The sequence below is a fragment of the Dendropsophus ebraccatus genome, chromosome 11, assembly GCF_027789765.1.
Source record: "Dendropsophus ebraccatus isolate aDenEbr1 chromosome 11, aDenEbr1.pat, whole genome shotgun sequence".
In the NCBI taxonomy this organism is placed as follows: Eukaryota; Metazoa; Chordata; class Amphibia; order Anura; family Hylidae; genus Dendropsophus; species Dendropsophus ebraccatus.
The window spans coordinates 59,264,017-59,279,058 of record NC_091464.1 but is presented as its reverse complement, the minus strand read 5'-3'; the positions used below and the strand labels follow the sequence as shown (position 1 = coordinate 59,279,058).

Genomic DNA, 15,042 nt, shown 5'->3' with positions numbered 1-15,042 from the left:
GTACTGAAGGCTGGAGATTTTTAATACAAAGTAATTTACAAACCTGTATAACCTACTGGTACCGGTTCATTTACAAACATTTTCTCTGGAGTACCCCTTTAATAACCATCTACAATGTATGGCAATGCCAAGCATCTGCTGGTGCAGTAGAAAGAACACTGCTACACCCATGATTTTGCAGAATTCTGAATGCAGCTCTGAAGCTGACTGAAGTAAAGGACAGGATTTTACTCTGAAACAGTCCTATTCTGGATATTCAATACCCCAAACTGGAAACTCCCATGGTTTGCATAACCCCCACCCCCATGTGCAAGAATTGCCTGACAAGTTTGCTAGTATATTCCTATGTGTCTAATCTCAGACACGACGGCCTCTGCACCTTGTATAGCTGTGATCCCGGTTGCCGGGTTGTATCCTTAAATTTAATACAAAGTTACAGGCAGCCTACCCCGATGCATTATCCGGCACCAGACAAAATGAAGCGGTAGTTAACAATAATCCTGCCTGCTGGAGCCCGCCCTGAACACTTTTCTTATATAACACTGTCATCCTCTTTGTAGAGAAGAGACAAGTACGTATTAAAATTTCTGAACCGCTCCTCTGTGCTTTGCATCACTATTGTAAAGGAACAATAGAAACAGAACATTAAAAAGCTGGAAGTCTGACAGTGCATAAAATAGCAGAAAGGTGGAGTAACCAACAACTGCAACACATTGAGGGAGATTTATCAAACATGGTGTAAAGTGAAACAGGCCCAGTTGCCCCTAGCAACCAATCAGATTACACTTTTCATTTCTCACAGACTCTTTGGAAAATGAAAGGTGGAATCTGATTGGTTGCTTGGGGCAACTGAGCCAGTATTTCTTTACACTTTAAATCTCCCCCATTGGGGCTAAACTAGAGAACAATGGAGGTTAAGATGTCACAATGGGATAAAAGAGTAGCACACTAGGGTTAAACAACAGTACTGTGCTGTAAATCTGCAGCAATGAGGGGTAATCCCACAATTTGGAGGGGTAATTCTGCAGCTTGGAGGAGAAAAACTGTGGCACAAAGGGGTAATACTGCAGCATTGAGGAGCAATACTGCAGCAGCACTAAGGGATAATACTGCAGCAGCAGCAGCACTAAGGGGTAATACTGCAGCACTGAGGAGCAATACTGCAGCAGCACTAAGGGATAATACTGCAGCAGCAGCAGCACTAAGGGGTAATACTGCAGCACTGAGGAGCAATACTGCAGCAGCACTAAGGGATAATACTGCAGCAGCAGCACTAAGGGGTAATACTGCAGCACTGAGGAGCAATACTGCAGCAGCATTAAGAGGTAATACTGCAGCAGCACTAAGCGGTAATACTGCAGCAGCACTAAGGGATAATACTGCAGCAGCAGCACTAAGGGGTAATACTGCAGCAGCACTAAGGGATAATACTGCAGCAGCAGCACTAAGGGGTAATACTGCAGCACTGAGGAGCAATACTGCAGCAGCACTAAGGGGTAATACTGCAGCATTGAGGAGCAATACTGCAGCAGCACTAAGGGGTAATACTGCAGCAGCAGCACTAAGGGGTAATACTGCAGCACTGAGGAGCAATACTGCAGCAGCACTAAGGGATAATACTGCAGCAGCACTAAGGGGTAATACTGCAGCAGCACTAAGGGATAATACTGCAGCAGCAGCAGCACTAAGGGGTAATACTGCAGCATTGAGGAGCAATACTGCAGCAGCACTAAGGGGTTATACTGCAGCAGCACTAAGGGGTAGTACTACAGCAGCACTAAGGGGTAATACTACAGCAGCACTAAGGGGTAATACTACAGCAGCACTAAGGGGTAATACTGCAGCAGCACTAAGGGGTAATACTACAGCAGCACTAAGGGGTAATACTGCAGCAGCACTATGGGATAATACTGCAGCAGCAGCACTAAGGGGTAATACTGCAGCATTGAGGAGCAATACTGCAGCAGCACTAAGGGGTTATACTGCAGCAGCACTAAGGGGTTATACTGCAGCAGCACTAAGGGGTAATACTGCAGCAGCACTAAGGGGTAATACTGCAGCAGCACTAAGGGGTAATACTGCAGCAGCACTAAGGGGTAATACTGCAGCAGCACTAAGGGGTTATACTGCAGCACTGAGGAGCAATACTGCAGCAGCACTAAGGGGTAATACTGCAGCATTGAGGAGCAATACTGCAGCAGCACTAAGGGGTAATACTGCAGCAGCAGCACTAAGGGGTAATACTGCAGCACTGAGGAGCAATACTGCTGCAGCACTAAGGGATAATACTGCAGCAGCACTAAGGGGTAATACTGCAGCAGCACTAAGGGATAATACTGCAGCAGCAGCAGCACTAAGGGGTAATACTGCAGCATTGAGGAGCAATACTGCAGCAGCACTAAGGGGTAATACTACAGCAGCACTAAGGGGTAATACTGCAGCAGCACTATGGGATAATACTGCAGCAGCAGCACTAAGGGGTAATACTGCAGCATTGAGGAGCAATACTGCAGCAGCACTAAGGGGTTATACTGCAGCAGCACTAAGGGGTTATACTGCAGCAGCACTAAGGGGTAATACTGCAGCAGCACTAAGGGGTAATACTGCAGCAGCAGCACTAAGGGGTAATACTGCAGCAGCACTAAGGGGTAATACTGCAGCAGCACTAAGGGGTTATACTGCAGCAGCACTAAGGGGTAATACTGCAGCAGCACTAAGGGGTAATACTGCAGCACTGAGGAGCAATACTACAGCAGCACTAAGGGGTTATACTGCAGCAGCACTAAGGGGTAATACTGCAGCAGCACTAAGGGGTAATACTGCAGCAGCACTAAGGGGTAATACTGCAGCAGCAGCACTAAAGGGTAATACTGCAGCAGCACTAAGGGGTAATACTGCAGCACTAAGGAGTAATACTGCAGCACTAAGGGGTAATACTGCAGCAGCACTAAGGGGTAATACTACAGCAGCACTAAGGGGTAATACTGCAGCAGCACTAAGGGGTAATACTGCAGCAGCACTAAAGGGTAATACTACAGCAGCACTAAGGGGTAATACTGCAGCAGCACTAAAGGGTAATACTGCAGCAGCACTAAGGGGTAATACTGCAGCAGCACTAAGGGGTAATACTGCAGCAGCACTAAGGGGTAATACTGCAGCAGCACTAAGGGGTAAGACTGCAGCAGCACTAAGGGGTAATACTGCAGCAGCACTAAGGGGTAATACTGCAGCAGCACTAAGGGGTAATACTGCAGCAGCAGCACTAAAGGGTAATACTACAGCAGCAGCAGCACTAAAGGGTAATACTGCAGCAGCACTAAGGGGTAATACTGCAGCAGCACTAAGGGGTAATACTGCACCACAGAGGGGTAATACTGCAGCATAGAGGGGTAATACTGCAGCACGGAGGAGTAGTACTACTGCATGGAGGGGTAATACTACTGCAGGGAGGGGTAATACTGCAGCACAGAGGGGTAATACTGCAGCACGGAGACATAAAGCAACAACACAATAGGGTAAAATCGGAGAATCCTCTGGCAGTCTGTTAAGCCAGCTGCCGCCAGCCGGACTTTCTATTAACTACTAGTTTTGGAAGGCCAATACTAACAAAAACTGGTTGCCCAAAAGGCACTAAAATGGTTGATTCCAAGACCAAAAACAATTCATTTCAAATTTTCAAGTTAAATTGTGTCTGTAATTTTTTATTGCTCTATTGCCTGGCAGGTATACACAGGCAGAGTTCCTGGATCGGCCCATTAGCAGACGCACCATATGCCAAGTGACGTATGTTTTCCTAATGGCGATGGCCTGCCTCCTACTCGTGCCAGATCTAAATGCAGCCTGCGAGTTGTTTACATGGAGCCGCCGATAATCCAGCCTCTGTGAATAAAACATTTTAGCACTTCATAAATTTCTAAGTAGGTTTTGGATTGCTGGTGTCCTCTTCCCTCCCTGCCGGTGTTCCCTCAGCCAAAGGATAACAGGACTGATCAACAATACTCCAGCTAGAGAGAGTGCTTATATGGTGGGATATGGCATGAAGAGCAATTCCTTACCATACCTATCTACTACTGAGGGTCCCTGTCTAGCTACAGACAGTACCTACAGTACCTATCTACCCATTGTGTACATCCATGTACTGACTGGGGGTTCCTGTCTATCTAGAAAGAGTATTTATCTACCTACAGGGGAACTACTTACTGTGTACACCCATCTAGCTACAGAAGAACCTATCTACTTACTCAAGGTACCTACCCACCTACCTATCTGGAGGACCTGACTACCTATAAAGGGGGCTATTATTAAAACTTGGGGCATTATGGATGGAGAAAAGAGTGAGAATGATGCTGGAAAAGTGTGAAAACTAAGACGTTTGCCCAGCAGATTCTGCAGAGATGAGTTGTTGCCGGGAGAAGGTTTCATGGCGGTCTGGACCATATGGACAAGAGACACCCTGTGTAGTTACTGAATGTAACTGCATTGTAATCACTTATACAGTCTCCAAAGCTTGTGCAGAGCTATCCACCACTGCACAGTGTATTGTTTTTTGTGGTCTTTGTATAGTGAGTAAGCCATTTGCCTTGCTACCCAAGACATCAAAATACCTTGTCCCGACCCTGCATAGAGCTCAACAGTCCCTGCAGCTTGTGGAATAAGAATAACATGCAACACAAGGAGACAAATGGTGCAGACAAGAGTGATGTGCTACTATTTCTCTGATAGATCACTAGCAGGACCCTTGGTATCAGTCTCTATAGTGGTTCCTACAGGACCCCAGCACATGACTGAGAGCTAATAACTACACAATAAGCTATTAAGTGCGCTAATAATACGGTGTAATAGGAGGCTAAATATAGTGACCTAGATGGTAAGTAACCCACATAACACAGAGACAAGCCAAAGCCTAAAACTCATTACAAACTTTACAGACAAAGAGAAATCCATGACTTTACATTCATATAGCCCTGTCCAGTGATCGGGTCAAGCTGAAGGTTGTCGTTTTCTATGTATAAAGTATAATAGTACTGTATTAGGGTCATGCTGGGGGTTGTAGTGTTCTATGTGTAGAGTATAACAGTATTATATTAGGGTTATGCTGGGGGTTGTAGTGTTTTATGTATAGAGTATAACAGTACTGTATTAGTCATGTTGGGGGTTGTAATGTTCTATATATAAAGTATAACAGTATTATATTAGGGTTATGCTGGGGGTTGTAGTGTACTATGTATAGAGTATAACAGTACTGTATTAGGGTGACATTGGGGGTGTGTTCTAGTATGTATAGAGTATAACAGTATTATATTATAGTCATGTTGGGGGTTATAGTGTTCCATGTATAGAGTATAACAGTACTGTATTAGGGTGACATTGGGGGGTGTTCTAGTATGTATAGAGTATAACAGTATTATATTAGAGTCATGTTGGAGGTTGTAGTGTTCTATGTATAGAGTATAACAGTACTGTATTCAGGGCCGTCTTACCCATTGGGCATGGTAGGCGGCTGCCCGGGGGCCCTTGTGTCCTAGGGGGCCCCTGCCCTGCGCAAGGGTCCCCGTGCAGCCGCTTCCCATGCCCAATGGGTAAGACGGCCCTGCGCGCCCCCCCTTCCCCTTTTCTTGCGACCGCAAGCACTTTCTTGCTTGTTGTCGCAAGAGGAAATCCGGCCCCGGCTGATGCGTCGCTCCCCGTGGGATTCTCCGGGAGCGCACGCATCAGGAACCTCAGTGCGCGTCGCTGGGGTTTCCTGTACCGGAAGTCCCGTCTGGGCGCACACTGAGCTTCCGGATGTGTGCGCTCCCGGAGAATCCCCCAGGGAGCGACGCATCAGCCGGGGGCAGAAGAGGAGAGGAAGCAGCGACGGGGGAGCGCTGGTAGGTGAGTTGGGTGTTTGTTTTTTTTATCTGCTGTGCAGGGGGCAAACTATAAGGGGGGAATACAGGGGAGGTGAGCCATCTATAAGGGGGGGATACTGTACAGGGGGGAGCCATCTATACGAGAGGGGGGGGGATACAGGGGGGAGCCATCTATAAGGGGGGGATACAGGGGGGGAGCCATCTATACGAGAGGGGGGATACAGGGGGAGCCATCTATAAGGGGGGAATACGGGGGAGCCATCTATAGGGGGGGATAAAGGGGGGGGCCATCTATAGGGGGGATACAGGGGGGAGCCATCTATAGGGGGGATACAGGGGGAGCCATCTATAAGGGGGAAAACGGGGGAGCCATCTATAAGGGGGGATACAGGGGGGAGCCATCTATAGGGGGGGGATACAAGGGGGAGCCATCTATAGGGGGGGATACAGGGGGGAGCCATCTATAGGGAGGATACAGGGGGAGCCATCTATAGGGGGGATACAGGGGGGAGCCATCTATACGAGGGGGGGATACAGGGGGGAGCCATCTATAAGGGGGAATATGGGGGAGCCATCTATAGGGGGGGATACAGGGGGGAGCCATCTATAAGGGAGAATGCGGGGGAGCCATCTATACGGGGGGATACAGGGGGGAGCCATCTATACAGGGGGGGGATACAGGGGGGAGCCATCTATAAGGGGGTAATACAGGGGGGAGCCATCTATAAGGGGGTAATACAGGGGGAGCCATCTATAAGGGGGTAATACAGGGGGAGCCATCTATAAGGGGGTAATACAGGGGGGAGCCATGTATAAGGGGGTAATACAGGGGGAGCCATCTATAAGGGGGTAATACAGGGGGAGCCATCTATACGGGGGGATACAGGGGGGAGCCATCTATAAGGGGGTAATACAGGGGGGAGCCATCTATAAGGGGGTAATAAAGGGGGAGCTATCTATAAGGGGCCAATACAGATGTGCAGTGTGTAGAGAGATGAGGATAGTGACAGAGTGTGGAGCCTAATATGTCTGTCTGGCAGATTCTGTGGATTCGTGGCTCGGAGAAGTTCTCATAACGGCACAGGGCAAATGGAAAAGAAGATGAAAAGGGAAGAACTCCGATCAGAGAAGACGTCCCATGTGAGCCACTTGATGTATCTGCACTGTAATGTATATGGTGTATAGAACCTGTGTAGAGCTGGGTACCTCTATATGACTGGATGAGGTGATAGTGATCTGTGTACAGTGGATTAGTCAGTAGCAGCGGTGGTGTTAGTCAGTATGCGGTGGTAATATTTGTTGCTTGTTATCTGGCATATATATAGAGAAGGGCAAAACAACATGTCTCATATAGACAGAGGAGCAACAACATGACTATTATATTATATATGAACCATGTTGTTTCCCTGTATTCTGTATACAGGGAAACAACATGGTTCATATATAATATAATAGTCATGTTGTTGCCCCTCTGTATATATAAGACATGTTGTTTTGCCCTTCTCTATATATAAGCCATGTTGTTTCCCTGTATATTGTATTAGGCCCCCTTCACACGTCCGGAAAAACCATCCGGATTTCCTATCAGGAAATCCGCACGGATTTCCGGACCCATAGACTATAATTGGTCACGGACACCCTTCCGTATTTTTCCGGAAGGGTGTCCGTTCCGGAAAATAGGTCCGGAAAAAATAGGACATGTCCTATTTTTGTCCGGAATTCCGGCCTGGACGCCCCCATAGAAGTCTATGGGAGCGCCGGAATCACGGGCACTTTCCTGATGTACATCAGGAAAGTGCCCGCGATTCCGGATTACCTGCGCCCCCCAACACCCGCATAACTCACCGGCCTCCCTCCTTGTGTTCACCTGCTGCTGCCGTCCAGGTCAACTCCCCCGGCCTCCTGCTTCCTGGTGCCGCGCGGCCGGACCCCTCACCCAGCGCCTGATTCCCCCCCCCCCGGAGCTCAGATCAGCGCCCCCCCCCGGACCTCAGATTATCGCCCCCCCCGGACCCCTCGGGCAGCGGCAACACCAACCCACCATCCCCCCCCCCCCCCCCCCCCCGGACTTCAGATTACCGGCACCCGCCGGGACCCCTCGCTCAGCGGCACACCCCCTGCCCCCCCCCCCCGGACCTCAGATTACCGGCACTCGCCGGGACCCCTCGCTCGGCGGCATCGGCGGCACCCCCCCACCCCCCCGGACCTCGGATCAGCGGACCCCTCGCAGCACCGATCTCCCTCTCCCCCCCGCCGCGGCGCCGCTGCATCCTCACTCCTGGTTCGAGATCAGAAGACCAGGAACCAGGACAGGTGAGATCACCCCCCTCCCCCCAGAAGTAAAGCTCCCACCATGTCCTGCTGAGAGGTCATGATGGGAGTTGTAGTTCTGCAACCTGGATGGCCACAGGCTGCAGAAGTACAACTCCCATCATGACCTGTCAGCCGGGCATTATGGGAGTTGTAGTTCTGCAACTTGGATGGCCACAGGCTGCAGAAGTACAACTCCCATCATGACCTGTCAGCCGGGCATTATGGGAGTTGTAGTTCTGCAACTTGGATGGCCACAGGCTGCAGAAGTACAACTCCCATCATGACCTGTCAGCCGGGCATTATGGGAGTTGTAGTTCTGCAACCTGGATGGCCACAGGCTGCAGAAGTACAACTCCCATCATGACCTGTCAGCCAGGCATTATGGGAGTTGTAGTTCTGCAACCTGGATAGCCACAGGCTGCAGAAGTACAACTCCCATCATGACCTGTCAGCCGGGCATTATGGGAGTTGTAGTTCTGCAAACTGTGACCATCCAGTTTGCAGAACTACATCTCCCTTTTTTTCTTCTGATCAGGAAATCCTGAAGGTTTTTCCTGATGGTTTCCTGATGGTAAAAACGGATTACTGTCAGGAAATCCTGATACTTTCCTGATGACATTTGAGGTCTCCTGATCAGGATTTCCTGACAGTAAAAACTGACACGGACGTGTGAATGGGGCCTTATACAGTATACATACAGGGAGACAACATGGTTCTCATATATAATAGTCATGTTGCTGCCCCTCTGTATATATGAGACATGTTGTTTCCCTGTATATTGTATTATACAGTATACATATAGGGAGACAACATGGTTCTCATATATAATAGTCATGTTGCTGCCCCTCTGTATATATGAGACATGTTGTTTCCCTGTATATTGTATTATACAGTATACATACAGGCAGACAACATGGTTCTCATATATAATAGTCATGTTGTTGCCCCTCTGTATATATGAGACATGTTGTTTTGCCCTTCTCTTTATATAAGCCATGTTGTTTCCCTGTATATTGTATTATACAGTATACATACAGGGAGACAACATGGTTCTCATATATAATAGTCATGTTGCTGCCCCTCTGTATATATGAGACATGTTGCACTGGTGTGACAATAAACCCTGCAGATTCCTGTTGGAAGTGCTGTCTCCATTGCGTTTTTTGGATACTTTGAAGCCAACCTGGCCTGGTTTGGTGAGGCATGCACGCGCGGTTATTTTTTTGTTTTTGTGCTGCTGAAAGACTGTGTTGTGAATTAAAGTTTATGTTAACAATAATTTGTATTTTTTATTGTACGTAATTGTACTGGCTAGGGGAGGGGTTGCAAAGATTGGGTGGGGCCCAATTCGCACCTCTGCCCAGGGGCCCATAATGCTTTTAAGACGGCCCTGACTGTATTAGACATGTTGGGGGTTGTAGTACTCTATTGCATGTATCACTGTGATGATATATACCTGTTTCCCCATGCCTGTCTGTGCAGATCCCGGCTCCCGGAGTCACTGGCAGGCTGGCAGGCATCTTCGGTGATAGGCTTTTTACATTCTTGTCACTCTTCTTGTTATTATTTTTACATCTCTCACATTCCCGCTTTAGTTTTAGCTCCGGTAACACAATATGGAGATGCTAAAAAGCCGGGGAGCTTTGATCTGCTGTCTCTGCTGCCGGGTTTTCCGTGTTACTTATTTGCACAAAGGCAGCGGCGTGTCCTGTGGAGGTGCGCTGTGCTAACATTTGTTTTCCCGTCCCGTCATTTTCACATCTGGTTTATAAGAGATCTCAGCAGTCGCAGGCAGAACGCGCAGTCACATAATACCCGCCGCCGCGCTCCATAAACGCTGTTGTGATCTAAGCTTATGTATGTCGTGTATTAACAAGACACACAACTTGCATATGAACAAGTCACTCTGCATGGCGGGACAGATTTTATTGATAAAGCTGAATACAGCGAGATCCCGATAATTTGGCAGACGTTAGTCTGGAAATCTTGGTAATTTTATATGCAAACAAAATTTTAACATGAAAAGTGATATTGAAGAGTGAATGTTAGAGGGTATATAGATTTCAGGACTTCATGAGGGTCAATTAAAGTGTCCCTGTCGTTATAACTTTCAAAATCTAAATCAACAGTAGATGTGCTATAAAGCAAGTTTGCCATTTACATTCATTATTTTTTTTTCAGTTATCATGGAAAACACAGCACTTCCTGTTTCCTGTTTCTCAAAAAACAGGAAACGGTCAGAAAACAGGAAGTCCTGTGTATCCCAGGCCATCTGAGCACTCACATGTGATTGATGGACACATTGAGCCGTGACTCTCTGTACTGGCCAGAATTCCTGTGGTTTTTTTTTTTTACAACCAGCACAAGTCAGAAAATCTGCCTTTAGAGACTGAACCTGGTATTCTAGTAAGTTCAGCTTTGTTTTACAGCATGATAACAACAAAGAAAATAATGAATATATATTGCAAACTTGCTTTATATTACATCTACTGTTGATTTAGATTTTGAAAGTTGTAACGACAGGGATACTTTAAATTCTAAATTCTAAACCGAGCTGCAATACCACAAGGACGGCGCTGTTTAAGAAGTAAGCAGCTACTGTATGTTTTTCTAATCCTGGATAACTACTTTAAGCCCCACCTTTGGAAAACCACCCAAAATGGCCTCTTTTGTGTGGTTTGTAGGGTTGTCCCACCAAAAATGAAAAAATGTTAGGCAGACTCATAGACTTAGGGTACGTTCAAACGTTCTCCCCCAACTGTCTGTAGCATGGACAGAGTCCTGCAGAGGGGATCTCAAGGCTATACAACAAATAATTGGGATCTTTGGATGGCACCCCATTCTATCTCTTATTCATTTATGAATATGGTGACATCCAGCCTGGTTACTTTCCATTATAGTCTTTATAGTTTTTTATGATTTATTTTCCTTTTGGTAGATTTTGAATATTTTTCACATAAATTTTTTGCATTATTATTGTTGCTCTTAGGCCACATTCACACTACAGAATCCTGCAGAGGCGTGCAAGCCCTCCCATTCAAACTGGTAGAAGGCGGGATTTGGTGACAAGTCCCCGTGGAGGGCTTCCGCACTGAATCTCGGCGGCGATTCCGTAGTGTGAACGGGGCCTTATAGTTTGTGATCATTTCATATTATTTACTTTAGGCTTTTTGTTATGCATGGTATTCACATTTAGGGTAGTTCAGTGGATATATAGGGGTTGCCGCCCTGGGTAACTCAATGGTCTCCCTGAGTTTGGGATTGTTTTTAGTGTTTTTATGGGATCTTTATATTGTCAGCTAACATTCTTTGTACCTGTTTGAATAAAGTACTTTTATTTTTATTTACATTGGTGTGCAACTTTGCCTATAGTACAAAATCTTCTTACTTTTTTTGGTTGTGGTTCTCCAAGCTCCCAGGATCATGATTAATTATGATGTTGGGGGCTGCGATACTATTTGTAAGTTTGCGCTAGTGTACTGTGTAAGCCGCGTGGCTGTGACAGTTCACCAGCGCGAACTTGCATATAGTATCAGAGCTCAGAGATCCACTCTCCAGGACACTGCTTGTTCTACGGACAGTTTGTGGAGAACTTGTGAACGCACTCTTACGGTATGAGTCCGATTGACCACGTGACACAGAGCCACAAGAGGACTGCGCTTAGCACTGACTTCTCATGCCTATTTCTCCTTATCGGTACAGGTACCCAGACCCAGACTGATCAAAACTTTTGACATGTCTCTCTGACTTGCCGTTCCCACCAGAAATGGAAGCTTAGCATAGCCAGTATAGAAGGAACGGTGAATCACTGGGTGTTTTGAAATCACTGTCTGTGGGCAGCCCAGAAACAGGAAGTGGTGGTGGAACGGGACAGGTAAGTATACATCACTGATAGCTTTACTTTACTACTTATTACTACTGTCACACCTTTCCTTTGGGTTCTCTGGGTGCCTTGACAAAAGGCAGATCAGAGTTTCCCTCTGTGATCCCTCCAGTGATCATCTGTGATCGGTGGGGAAAACTGGCAGCAAGTGTTTATTTCTTCAGTGCCACCACAGGTGAAGAGAAGTAGTACACAATGACCAACGGATTGTCTATGTAATGCGGGACAGGTCCTGCAGATCAAAAAAGACTCTCTTTGCAGCCACTCAGCTCCTAAACAGAGAATTAAAGATTCCATAATAGAATGTATGAAAATAGATCCTCGAAACTAGACAACCCCTTTAAGTATAAGAGTAAACTGGCAGAGATGATTGACAGCTATGAGTAACTTGCACTACTTGCATCTTATCTCATTTCCTATTCTTATAAGATGGCTCCATATACTTTCAGTAAATCCCCAGTAATCAGAGCCGTCCAGCTCCGGGGCTGCAGCAGCAGAGATCCGTTCTCTATTAACCGCAGTGTTAGCTACAATTAAAATCCCGCCCGTGATAAGCAGATATAGATAAACACATTTTACGCTCCAATTCTCATCATAGGATTTATTCCCCAGTGTCTAGAACCTGTGTGCGTATGGAAGGGCTGAGTCCCAGGGCACGGAAAATCTATGTCACGATCTCTCTCCAGATCTGCCTGGGCTCTACAATGTGTAAACAGGCTTGGCCAGCATAACATTAAGCTGAATTAAATGGTATGAACACCGCCATATCCTATAGGCACTTCTGTAACCTTTTTTAGAGGGCAAAATGACAGTATTGAATTTAGTGGTTTTAAGGCTTTACTTATCAGGACTGATTTAAAAGGCTTGTCTGGTTTCAAAAAGCTATTTTCATATTCAATATTAGTAAAGCCTAAGTTAAAGGGGTTATCAAGGCTTAGAAAAACGTGGCCATTTACTTGCAGAAACACCACTCCTGTCCTCAGGTTGGGTGTTGATTTTGCAGCTCACTCCCATTGCAGTGAATGAAGCTGAAATGCAATACCACACACAACCTGAGTCTTGAGGTGGCACTGTTTTTGTAAGAAAGTAACTGTGTTTGTTTTTGTTTAGTTTTTTTTACCAAGAACCAGACAGAGGCACTTGGGAACAGACACTGTATACGTGGTCAGCAGGCTACATCCAGTAGGAGAGTCAGCACAGTACTAAGTAAGAGATGGGTATTTTAGTCAAACTGGTAAAGGGTCAGGGCAGAAAGCATAATCCTAAACAGGCACAGGTCCGGATACATGAAAATTCAGCAGAATTGCAGAAACACATGATTGCTTGGAATGCAAGAATCCAACAACGCTAAGGCAAGGGGGTCCATGCAGAGATTTTTGAATAGGCAGAAGGCAACAGGGAGATAGGCACCTAGTGCCCAGAGGTGTCATTGCTCAGGAGGAGGAAACAGACACATAGTCATAGAACAATGAAAATTACACTGTGCCAAACCCACACTGCTGGCCAAAGTGCAAAACCAAGCAATGGATGCCAATGACTATAATAGGGTCGGTTGGGTTTGTGACATGATGCCCAGCAAATTATTGGACAAAGTTGTACTGCATATAGCATTATTGTGTATAACACAAATGTGAAGAACAGAAACTTCAAAATACCCAAGCTAAGATCACACAAAAAAGAGTTAGGAAATACACAACAAACTAAGAAAAACAACAAGATATCAGAAAGAGATATTTACAACTATACAAGCCAGGGTTTTTAAAAAGATGCCAAAAGGGAATGCAATATAAAATGGAGTAAAGATTTGCTGATCCAGAGCAATAGATCAGCTGTGTTCAGCTGTGATCAGCTCCATAACAATTGCCCCAAAAAGACAGAATAGCGAGAAGATCCCTACTGTTCATAACAGCCCTCTTCTTCTCTGTTTAGCCCCATTTGCTAGTAAATTCGCCATCCTGTAAGATGGTCACTAAGGCAGAATATAGCTCAACAGCAGACAACACTTCCTGTAAAGACAGGAAGTCATCCAGACAGGAAGTCAAGTGGTTACCAGGCAACCTGAAGAAATATGTAGTGTAGAGGATGCTACAGAAAGTAAGTAGTGATAGAGTCAGCAATGATAGAGAACCCTGAATACACAACAACCTTCATATGTAAGAATAAATAGAAGATTGAAGCAGGGCTGTGCAGTCGGTAAGCCGCAGCTCAGACTCCAACTTTAACTCCTAAACTTTATCAGGACTATTCCAACTCCCGACTCCTGCGCCTTCATAAATGGCCGGTCATATAGCAGGGGAGTTATTTATCACACTGGCTCAGCAGCTTCTCCCTAATGTCCTACATGATCCTGGGGCGACTTCTGGGGGAATAAGGAAAGATATAAAGCAGCTTCTCCTGTGTGTGCAGTGGATGCAGCCAGTCTCCAGCCTCCATGTCCTGAACAACTCACAACTAGACTAGATGAAGCAGGTGATCTTTTCTGCTGACAATCTTCTCTGTTTCTAACTAAATATTCACCATACACACAGAAACACTGCTAACAATGCCAGATATCTGTAATATAGAGGTCAGCCATAGTGATATACAGGGTGTCGCACATAGTGATCTAGAGAAGCTGGATATGTTATTCAGTGGAACAGTAGCAACAGTCTATGACTGAATACAAAAATAACAAATTGTCCCCCACGACGACTCCGACGGAATTCCACAAAGCGTGAATTTGCATCTGATTTACTAATCGAGTTTGTTTCCCTAATCGCGTGTGTTACCACTTAATTCCACAACATTTCCTTAAAACCTTGAAGGCTAAACCGAGCTGAAACGTCTAATTGGTCTAATTTCTCCAGCTTTGAAGCATTCAAGTGCAAATAAGTGATACCTTTAAATTATTTATTTGTCCCATTTATAATTAAGGCGGCTCTTGGCACGTTGCTTAGCAAGGCAATTCTCATGCGTGGAGAGTGTGCGAGGCAGGTACATGCATGGGTGAGCAAA

The 15,042-nt window shown here is 46.1% G+C and overlaps 1 protein-coding gene across 3 annotated transcripts in view; it reads right to left on the bottom strand.

The window, feature by feature from the left end:
* The window catches only part of DSCAM (DS cell adhesion molecule), a 312,819-nt gene extending 298,798 nt beyond the window's left edge, over nucleotides 1-14,021 (bottom strand). For 2 of the 3 annotated variants that reach the window (XM_069945869.1, XM_069945874.1), the window contains exon 1: nucleotides 9,622-9,692. In XM_069945869.1, the coding sequence (XP_069801970.1) occupies nucleotides 9,622-9,685 (64 nt within the window). In that variant the 5' untranslated portion in view covers nucleotides 9,686-9,692. Of the gene's footprint in view, nucleotides 1-9,621; nucleotides 9,693-13,945 lie in introns of those variants that run through there. The other variant, XM_069945870.1, reaches the window with a different exon arrangement.
* Between the last annotated feature and the right edge of the window lie 1,021 nt (nucleotides 14,022-15,042).